Source organism: Corapipo altera, unplaced genomic scaffold (genome assembly GCF_003945725.1).
Source record: "Corapipo altera isolate COAL_440 unplaced genomic scaffold, ASM394572v1 48038, whole genome shotgun sequence".
NCBI classification, from domain to species: domain Eukaryota; kingdom Metazoa; phylum Chordata; class Aves; order Passeriformes; family Pipridae; genus Corapipo; species Corapipo altera.
In genome coordinates this window covers 1-9,950 of record NW_020885747.1, presented here as the reverse complement: position 1 = coordinate 9,950, position 9,950 = coordinate 1, and the positions used below count along the sequence as shown (strand labels likewise).

General features: G+C 54.3%; 1 protein-coding gene across 1 annotated transcript; it reads right to left on the bottom strand.

Moving 5' to 3' along the window:
• Positions 1-4,254: 4,254 nt before the first annotated feature.
• Positions 4,255-9,405, bottom strand: LOC113940779 (ankyrin repeat domain-containing protein 26-like). Its single transcript, XM_027631929.1, has 9 exons — positions 9,326-9,405; positions 8,782-8,896; positions 8,362-8,535; positions 8,167-8,273; positions 7,370-7,460; positions 6,597-6,772; positions 6,333-6,426; positions 5,612-5,865; positions 4,255-4,396 (listed from the first exon to the last, which is right to left on the bottom strand). The coding sequence occupies exons 1-9, from the start codon at positions 9,328-9,330 to the stop codon at positions 4,255-4,257; spliced, it is 1,158 nt and encodes a 385-aa protein (XP_027487730.1). The 5' UTR covers positions 9,331-9,405.
• Positions 9,406-9,950: the final 545 nt, after the last annotated feature.

The window sequence follows — 9,950 nt, the reverse complement described above, 5'->3', positions numbered from 1 at the left end:
GTTTCCACGAGGTTCTGCAGTGTCCAAGGGTCCCTTTGGCTCCATAATGCCTGGTCACAATGGCCTCTGGATTCCATGGGATTCCTCAGGGTCACAATGGCCCCTTCGTCCCACAAGATTCCACAGAGTCCTGGTGCTCCTTTGCATCCAGAAGGCCCTGTAGTGTCACAATGGCACCTTGATTCCATGGGATTCTAATTTGTCCATGGGTTCCTTTGGCTCCAGAGGGCCCTGTAGTGCCAAAATGGCCCCTGCATTCCATGAGTTTCCACAGTGTCCTCTGGTGCATAGGGCCTTCAATGGCACAATGCCTCCTTGATTTGCACAGTGTCCCAGGGTTCCTTTGTTTCCATGAGGCCCTGCAGTGCCACAATGGCCCCTTGATTCCATGTGTGTCATCACAAAGCTGATTTTACCCAGATGAAAGTTTGGGGGAGATCAGGCGGAACTGGGACAAAATGGATTGGATATTTCGGGAAGGAAAGAGGGGCTTGGCCAACAGACAGGAAAGATTTTTATGAGGTAAAACCGGGTTCAGGAAATGCTGAGGGTGCTGAAACACTGACTGTGCAAACATTCTTAATAGACCTTAACCCTCTTTGTAACCTCAAATCCCAACACTACCCAAAGTGCTGCCCCTCCCACTGAAAGGAATCCACTGCTCTAATTGCAAGCCAGAAAAAGCCCAAACCCAGAACTCCAGGTTCTTATTTGTACTCCAATGCCTACCCCATTCCCAAACCTATAGTACCAGTATGAAAAGCCAAGCTTTAATCCTAACCCAGCCCAAAAAGCTCTTCCCCTAATCATGAAGCAGACACTGCCAGCAGAACAACAAACCTCCCAAAGTTCTGCCTCATCCCCAGCCTGAGCTCTAAAGCCCAAGCCCTGACCATTAAGCACCCCCCCAGCCCTTGGGAGCAGGGCAAGGGCCTGCAGGGCCCAGAGCAGGCCCAGGGGGTTGGCAGAGGAATGGGAGGTGACCTGGATCTGCTCAGCTCTGCAGTGACCCCCAGGAGAAGGGCCTGGGCTCTGGGAGGGATGTCCTGTGGCACAGGGGCTCAGGATCCAAGTTCAGAAGGCCAAGTGCACATGGCAACAGCCAGAGCTGGTGCCGAGACATCAGGGAGGGTCTAGAAATGCTGCTGGGAGGGGGTGGGAAAGCAGGAGGGGTGTGTGCAGCCTGCAAGGCCAGAGCAGCAGCAGGGCCAGGGCAGGACAGCCTGCAGGAGAGATGGCCAAGGGCTCTGGAAGGGCTGCAAGGCCCAAAGGCACCTGGGCCTTTGTCCCCTTGCCTCTGGCAGCTGCCTCTGCCACTCAGGCCACCACAAGCAACTTGCCTTGCAGGTTCTGCACTTGGTTTCTGCCTCGGCCCTCCCCAGGAGCCTGGCAGGGGTTGCCCAGTTTTGGGCCTTTGTTGTTCCTCCCCCTCCCATCCCACTGCCCCCCAAACAGCCCTGAACCGGCTGGGAGGTACAGGATCTGCTGGGCCAGGGCCTGGGGCTCAGGCCTTGGCCTTTGTGCTCCACAAAACCAAGGCAGGCTTTACTCAGCATTGCAGGGGCCTGCCCAGAGCCTTTGTCTGCCTGCACTCCTGGCCTCCAAGGAGCTGCTCCAAGGAGTCCCTGGGGAGGCTTTGTCAGTGCCTGCCCTCAGTGGGGCCCAGCAATGCTTCAAGGCACTTGGAGTTTGGCTTCTGACTTCTTCAGCAGCTTCTTCAGTCTTCTCTCAGTACCTGAGGATGATGGACTTGTCTCTAAACACACCATGGAGCTCATTAAAACGCAGAAAAACAATTTCCTTCTCTTCCTTTATTTGTCTTCAAGTCTTCAAGACATCAACAACTAATTAGAGTTGTTTCGTTGTTTAGCTAAGGAGGAAGATTTTAAAATAGAATTCATGGAAAATATATTTTTGATGAAAGGGAGTGATTTCCACAGAGCCTTGGTGTGCAAGAGGGTCAAGGTGCAAAGGATTTGGACACAAAGATAAAGGGGCAAAAGAGATTAGTAGCATTTAATTATTGACCAGTTTAACAGTTATCAAGTGATTCAATAGCATTTGATACAATTTTAACAGTGACTGAATTAGAGATTCCCAAGAACAACATTCAGCCCACAGTCAATTCACCCCCACACCCAGGCAGAGATGTGTGGACACATCAATAGCTGGGTGTAGAAAGGTGCCTCTCCCAAATTCTCCTGCTTGTCAGGGAAACACTGCCACAAATCCCTTTGTGCTTCCCACCAGACAAGGGTCCCAGCTGGAGGAGTGTTTGTGGAGGGGGATCAGAATTGTCCTGGCCATCAGGGACGGTTTTTGGAGTGTTGCAAACTGGAGGGTTCCCGAGCTGGGAGAGGCTGCCAGAGGTGTCCCACTGAGAGGGAGGTGCTGGGGAGCTGCCAGGGCCTCCCTCAGCCCCGCTGGGTGTGGGCTCACAAGGGGACTGGCTTTAGTCATCTGCTGAATTTCCATCCTGGTGGCAGTAATGACTGGAGTTTCCAAACTATTTGGGAATTGTATCCAAAAGTGTTCCATTTGGGTTACGATTCAGGCAGGGAATGTTCCAAGGCTTTCATGGGATGACTGATTATCCTGTGTTCCCAAACTGTTCCACTCCGGATTGTTCCCACCTGTATCATCCAGAAGCACCTGGTCCAGTCCAGTTTCTGGACCAAGAACAACATTAGACATTGCCTGTTGACTCACTGTTTCCATTCCAAGGGCTGCTTTTCAGAACTCTCTCTTCTCACCCAAGTGCTCCATTTCTGGAGCTGAAGAAAAGACTGGTGGAGAGTTATCACTTGGAAGAACATCCTTATCTCCACAGAACAGTAAACCAAGACACGGGAACGTTCTAGGAAACATATGAATCCAACTGAAAGACTCCAAGCACTGTCCATGCAACTGCAGCAGCAGTGAGGTCAGGCAGGAGGCTGGGTTTAAAAGACTCCCCAGCACAGTCCACCTCAATCTAAGTCATTGTCTTGACTCCTGACATCTTGGGATGTTATTTTAGAGCGAGATGGGCAAGCAAATGCCAAGTGGAGCAGTTTCAGCTTTCTTTGTGGCCTGGGAACAGCTCCAATCTTTGCAGCACTAAGTGCTGTGTCATCCCTTGGTTAGGGTGAGGATGTTGGCTCCTGCAGCGGGCTCTGCTCTCCTGGGGGGCTTCTCTTCACAGGCAGGCTCTAAAAAGGGAATGAAAGAGCAGCTGCAAACCCCCAGCCCTGGGGCGAACACAAATCCCCACCCAGTGCTGAGCGACAGCTGGAGCGCGGCAGCTCCCTGTGTGAGGCCGGGGCGAGCCCCGGGCTGGATTTCAAAGGGAGTTGGGGGGTGAGGGCAATGGCTGAGGGCTGAGGGGCGATGGCTGAGGGCGAGGGCACTGAGGGTGAGGGCTGAGGGCGAGGGCATGGACAACAGTGGCTGAGGGAGAGTGTGCTGAGGGCCAGGACTGATGGGGAGGTCGAGAAGTCCCCTCCCCGTGTCTCCCGTCACCTCTCCGGCGCCACACGCACAGAGCCCGGTGCCGGGGCTTGGTGCCAGCTGCCAGAAGGGCGCTGCCGATGGATGCTCACCGGGTGTGAGGGAGGTGAGGCCCTGGCCCAGGTTGCCCAGAGAAGCTGTGGCTGCCCCATTGCAGGAAGTGTCCAAGGCCAGGTTGGACGGGGTTGGAGCCAGCTGGTGTGGTGGAAGGTGTCCCTGCCCATGTGTTCTGATCCCATTAGGGAGAGACGCCTCAGCCCGAATTAAGGTGTAAATGAGACCATTTGGTGACAGCAGGTGGATTTTACGTAGTACAGATTTTATTTAACAATAAATCTTTCTAATCTTCTGTCTTCTATAATTCTTATCATCTAACTGAAAGAACCTATCTCTATGTCCTATAAATATATTTACTATGATATTTAAATATAGTCTTATCTATCTTATGTAAGTCTATCTTCCTAATAAATCTACCTAAATATTATAAAGATATATTATAATGATTATAATTCAATTAATTAATTACATAACTAGTTTAATTACATAAATTAGCTCCTTGACTTAACCAATCTTTGTTTTGTTTTAAAATAATCAGATTTGTTGTCATCCTGCAGGGAGTTTCTGAGAGTAAGAGGTCCTGTCTTGCTCATTCCCTGCAGGAGTAGTTGAGTATCAGAATAAGTGTCGCAGGTCAGTGGTGGAGTCAGTGTCTCTGTTGTAAGCAGTTAAGAGGTGTCCGGGTCTGGCCTGGCGCTGGAGCGGGGCCTAATCCTGGGGCTGTCCCGCCGTGCAGGAGCGGAACAGCCTGCGCAGAGCCCCGAGTGCCCGCCTGAAGCGGGAGAGACGTTTGGTGGGGACAACCAGCTGCCTGCTGAGGGCCTGGACCTCCAGCTGGGGAGGTGAGGGGCTGGGGGACAGCAGGGGCTGCGTGGGGCAGGGACCTGGCTCTGTGTCCCTGCCCATGGCACCTGCTCTCTGAAGGTTGGAGAACCTTCTGCCTCTTCCTCAACAGGAGCCAGAGGCCCCTGGGGCTCCTCCTCCTCAGCAGCTCCGACCGGGGCAGCAGCTGCCGGCTCAGCGTCCTTGGCACTCGCCGGGGCAGGAGCTGGACTGGGCAGGTCACGGGCTGCCTCTGTTGCCACCTCTGTGCCCACGCTGCTGGCAGAGCTGGGTCCCTCCTGGGGAGCAGTCTGGGGGCCCTCATCTTTCCCTGTCACTTGCCTTATCCATTTCTTCGTTTCACTACTGGGGCAATGACTGTAGTTGCTGTGGTTTGAGTCCCTGTCTCAGCCAGAGTGTCCTCCATTGCAGCTGGGGTCCGGGCACCAAGTAGGGATGAGGAATGGGGCAAGGGCGAGTTTAAGGGTGAGGGTGACAAAGGGGACAAGGACGAGAATAAGGATGGGTACAGGGTAGAAAGCACAAGGCAGATGAGGTCGCCCTGTGCAGTGGTCGTGGCCTGCAGCTGCCAAGACGGCAATCCAGGCGCGCAATGCTCCCAGAGTGGGATGTGCTGCTGCTCCCCGAGAGGCTACAGCAGCTCTGAGCGCCGGCTCCGGGCACCAACAAAAACGTGCCTGACTGGCGCCTGTAGTGTCACAATGGCTGGTGGAAGGCTCAGCACGTCAGCGTGGGGTGTGACATAGGCCACGGTGCAGGGTGAGGCCGGGCGGGACAGGGCAGGGCGGGACAGGAGTGAGGGCGGCCCTGCTGGGCCTCGTGGGAAGGAGGTGTCCTGGGCCTTGTGAGGGCGGCCGGCGGGAGTGGGCACTGCCCCGCCTCAGGGCACCCTAGGGCAGGGCCCGGGCTGCTCCCACTGGGCCGGAGGCTGTGGTAGGCGCTGGAGCAGCTCCCGCATCACCCGCTCTGGCTTTTTGCTTCAGCCTGTGACCGGGCTGCCTCTGGACACACTTCCATGAAACGAGGCTCAGGATGAAGTGGGATCCTAGCCCAAGCAGGTGGGGGCCACCACAGCTCTCAAGAAATGCCCACTGAGTGCTCCAGGCCTGCCATGCCAGAATTCCAGGATGTGGGGACGTGTCCCGAGAATAGGGAGGGAAGCATTCTGGGAACTGAAGTCCCTGGACAGCATATTGGGGCACATGAGCAGTGTGTGTTGTGCTTTGGACTTATTTCCTGGTCAACTCCTTCTTCCACCTCTCTTTTCCATTGTTCTGTTTCGCTGCCATCCAGCCCCAAAGTCTCCAAATGATGATGGAGTTTTGTCACCTCTTCTTGCAGCTGGCATTGGTTCTTCTCCAGTTTTTCACACTTCCCAAGCAGAGTGGACAGCTCTTCCTGCAAAGCCTGCTTTTGGGCTTCTGGCTGCATGCCTGTTCTAGGCTCCATGTCCAGCTGCTGGGAAAGTTCACCACCCTGGACACAGCAAGAAAAAAAAGAAAAGGGAACTCAGCATGATCTAAAGGCAGTGAATTCTGGGAAAAGCTCTCAAGGGGGTGGCCATGGCAACTGTATTTATCATCTACTGGAAACGAGCCTAGAAAACACTTGAAAGATTCCCCAACAGAAAGAAGGAACTTTAGACCTACTTAAGAATTTGGGAGACACTTCTGGCAGCAATACTTCTGGGTCCCTTGGAGCTCAGGATGAAACTCCTCATTTAGAATCTAAGATCTCCTCAAGTGTCCAGCACAGCAAATACCCTCAGGGCTTTTGTAGCAGCTGGGCAAAGGAGCAGGCTGCTTTCTGAGTAGCCTCTGCTGAGGAGAAGGCAGAAACTGAGCTCCCCAGGCTCTCCAGGAAAACTTCCTCTTACAGTTTCCCCACAGAAACAGGTAACTAGGCTCAAGAGTCACAAAAAGGGACATTTAGGACCAGCTTACTGAGGCAGAGGCTTGCAGGTCTCTCGGAAGGGCTTCAAGGCTGTCGCTTGGCTGCTGGACAGTGGCTTCCAATCTGCTGTTTCCACTTGCAAAGCTCAAGAAGAAATACAGGTCTTATTCCCAGAAAAGCCAATGCCAGACAAACTGTGCTAAGGAACAGAAGCCACAGCAGAAGTGTCCTTCAAAATCCCACTGACTCTCCCCTTGTTTCCACCCAATCCCCCAAAGCCACAGACCCCTCACTTCACTGGGTTACTCTCTTACTGTTGCGCGTCTTCTTCCAGTTGTTTTACGGTCGGATTGGTCTCGGAAGATGCCAACGGGAGGTCCTGCAGTTTCTGGGAAGAAGTTCTTACTTCTCTTTCCTTGTCATCCAAGGCAGTCTTCAAGTCACCAACACGATGTTCAGACTGAAGATGCTTTTCTTCCTCCTCCTGCAGCTGTAAAATCACGGGAAGAATGCACAGTTGTCAGGTGAGCTTTTCCAGAGAGGAGCCAGCTGCTGCTGAAGAACTCAGGTGCTGCATGTCTGTGTGCATCCCCTCTGCCCAAAGAACTGCAATCCATTCAAGTCCCTTCAAAGCTTCACTTCAGCTCCCCAATGGACACAAGCTGGATGCCTTTGTCCTCTGTTACAGCAGCCTCTCCCATCCCTCCACTGCTCTCCTGCAGCTCAGTTCTAAGCACAGACACTGCCCCTCCGACCTGTTTTGTGACCTGGGACACTTCTTGTATTCCCTTGCTTGCTACTCCAGGAAAAGATGAGTGAAATAGTCCATCTCCCTAAAGGAAGGTGTCTGGCAAGTGTCAGAGGCCAAGTGCTCTGGCACATGTGCTCAGGAGCCCAGGATTGCACCAGGGGAGCACGGGGAGTTTTCTGAAGTGGGAAAGACCCAAACTGTGGTGCAGAGAGAGGTGCCCAGCAACCCCTGAGCAGGAAGCAGAGGATGCCAGAATACTGGTTTGTCCGTTTTCATGATGGATAGGAAGCAACAGGCACCCCCAGGTTTATCCCTGTGGGGACAGGCTTTCCATACCTCCGTGTCAGCCCTGTCCAACTCCTCCTGCAAGCGCAGATTATCTTCCTCCAGGTGAGCCTCATGGGTTCCAGGAACCACAAGAGCAGTCCTAAAGCATCCAAAATTTCACGGAAACATGTCTGATCCCGCCTCATTTTTCCCCTGCTTGCTCCCAAAAGAGCTCTTCCCCCCTTTCCTACAAGCTCCGTGAAAGCGAAGCCAAGTCCATGGAAGCATTGGAGATTTTATCTTACGAGGGGCCTCCCTAAAGCAGCCTCAGCTACAAGTTCAGGTCATGCTGTTCAGGGCTCCTTGCACTGCTCTTCAAAGTCCCCCCAGATGCGGCTGCACAAACTCCCGGGGCAAGCCCTTCGACCCCCTGACCATCTCCATGGCAGGAAGTTTTCTCCTTATGTGCGGTTGGAGCCCCTCGTGTGCCCTGGGACAGTGTTGCTTCTCTTTCCCCCAACGCTTCCCTTCAGAGCACTTAACGCATCAACTGTGCCTTGCCTTAAACCCCCCTGGCCTGCAGAGCAGTCACGCTGTTGAGCTCCTGGCAAGTTCCCTGCTGGCTCTGGCTCTGTGTGGGGAGAGGGCACCACAGACAAGGCTTTCTTGCAGACCTCAGCGGGCAAAGGACGAGAACCCCTGAGGTACGAGAGCAGCCAAGTGCAGACCCGCATTTACCAGTCCCACAGGGAACTGCCTCCACGGGGCTGCTCCTTCTTTTTCCCAGCTCATTGCCATGCCCCTCGTCTCGGTCACGCTTGCAAGCTACCCAGAAGACCCATGGGCTGTTTTGACAAAGCCCTTACCTTTCACATTGGGTTTGAGCATGCCTGTCAGCTGCTTTTTTCAGAAGGCACTCCAGAAGCTCCTCATGCTGTTGGAGGGCTGCAAGTTTGAAGGGAGTAAATCCCCACTAAAAGGACAAATAATCGCCATTAGAAAGACACAGATAAGCTCCGCAGATGCTTGAAAGAGCAGCTTTACCCACGTGCCAAGGTTACCTGGTTCTGAGCATCACTCTTGGCATGATGCTCGAGTAACAGTCCTGCTACAGCTGTATTTTTAGAGAGGACAGCCAGGTGAAGGGCAGTGTTGCCGTCAGCGTCTGCCAGATTGGGGTCGGCACCGTGTTCCAGCAGAATAGCAACACATTCTTCCTGCTCCTGCTGGACTGCCTGGGAACAACAGACGAAAAGGGAAAGACTTCCAACTTTTCCATCCCCCTCTGTCACAACTTCCTCAGCTCCTGAACGCTAGGACAGAAGCTAATCTTCAAAGATTAGCTAACAGAGGCCTATGCCACACCAATTGCAATATGCATGTTTCTATGGCCCAGCGATGTAAGGAATCCTGCCAGACACCTCCCCTTTAACACACCAGCACTAAGCCCCACCTACGAGACCATAAGGCATTCCACACACCTTCATCAGGGCTGTTTTCTTGAAGTTGTCAGCGAGGTTGGGCTGGCTGTTCTTTCTTAGCAGATATCTAACGACATCTGCATGGCCATTGGCCGATGCGAGATGCAGAGGTGTCCTGAAAGTTAAACATACGCTCTTAGTCTAGACAGGCAAAGGATGAGCCAAAGCTGTGCCTCTACCCAGCACCCTGGGGACCCTGCCCAGACTCTGCTCCTCCCGCTAGCTGCTCTCTGCTGCTCTCTGCTGCTGCTGCAACCCTGTGCTGATGAGCCAGAGGGCAGAAGAGAAGAGGTAAGAGCTGAGCAGCTGCAGAACAGCCCTGCAGAGAGACTACGACCAAGCGGCAGGTCGGCAACACGCGTTTGCAACAGCGCTGGAGCCCAACCGGCAGCTCCAAGCAGTGAAAAGCTCAAGAGTTCCCTCTCCCAGCTGACAGGGCAAATGTCACTTTTCAAGCCTTGTCCTTAAGAGAGGGCTGCCGAGGACTACTGCAGCTTGGCTCAGAAACAGCCAAGGTGTGCCATCAGCATCCCATAGAACTCACCGCATCTCCTGGTCTGGCCTGTCGATGCCGACTACCTTCACATACCAGCGCCAACGCCTCAGCCAGGTCAGGTCGCCGCGGGCGGCCGCGCAGTGCAGCCTGCCCAACCCCTCCTCCCGGAGCTGGGAGGTGCTGCTGGAGCTGGTGGCAGCCCAGGGCTGCCCACTGGTGCTGCTGGATGACGACTGCCGTCGCTTCTTGCTGAGAAGCCACAGCATGGCCCTGCCTGGAGCTCCCAGCAGCAGGAAGTGCAAGAAGCCCCCGGCGGGCTGCTGGGCGCCAAGTGGGGATGAGGAATGGGACAAGGGCGAGTTTAAGGGTGAGGGTGACAAAGGGGACAAGGACGAGAATAAGGACAGGCACAGGGTAGAAAGCACAAGGCAGACGAGGTCGCCCTGTGCAGTGGTCGTGGCCTGCAGCTGCCAAGTCGGCGATGCAGGCACGCAGTGCTCTCAGAGCGGGATGTGCTGCTGCTCCCCGAGAGGCTACAGCAGCTCTGAGCGCCGGCTCCGGGCACCAACAAAGCCGTGCCCGACTGGTGCCTGTGGTGTCACAACGGCAGGTGGAAGGTTCAGCAAGTCAGCGTGGGGTGTGACATAGGCCACGGTGCAGGGTGAGGCCGGGC

Coding starts and splice junctions, on each gene's coding strand:
- LOC113940779 (XM_027631929.1), bottom strand. Junction 7,461..8,166: donor GCTCAAACCCAATGTGAAAG/GTAAGGGCTTTG, acceptor TGGATGCTTTAG/GACTGCTCTTGTGGTTCCTG. Junction 6,773..7,369: donor TGGACAGGGCTGACACGGAG/GTATGGAAAGCC, acceptor GTGATTTTACAG/CTGCAGGAGGAGGAAGAAAA.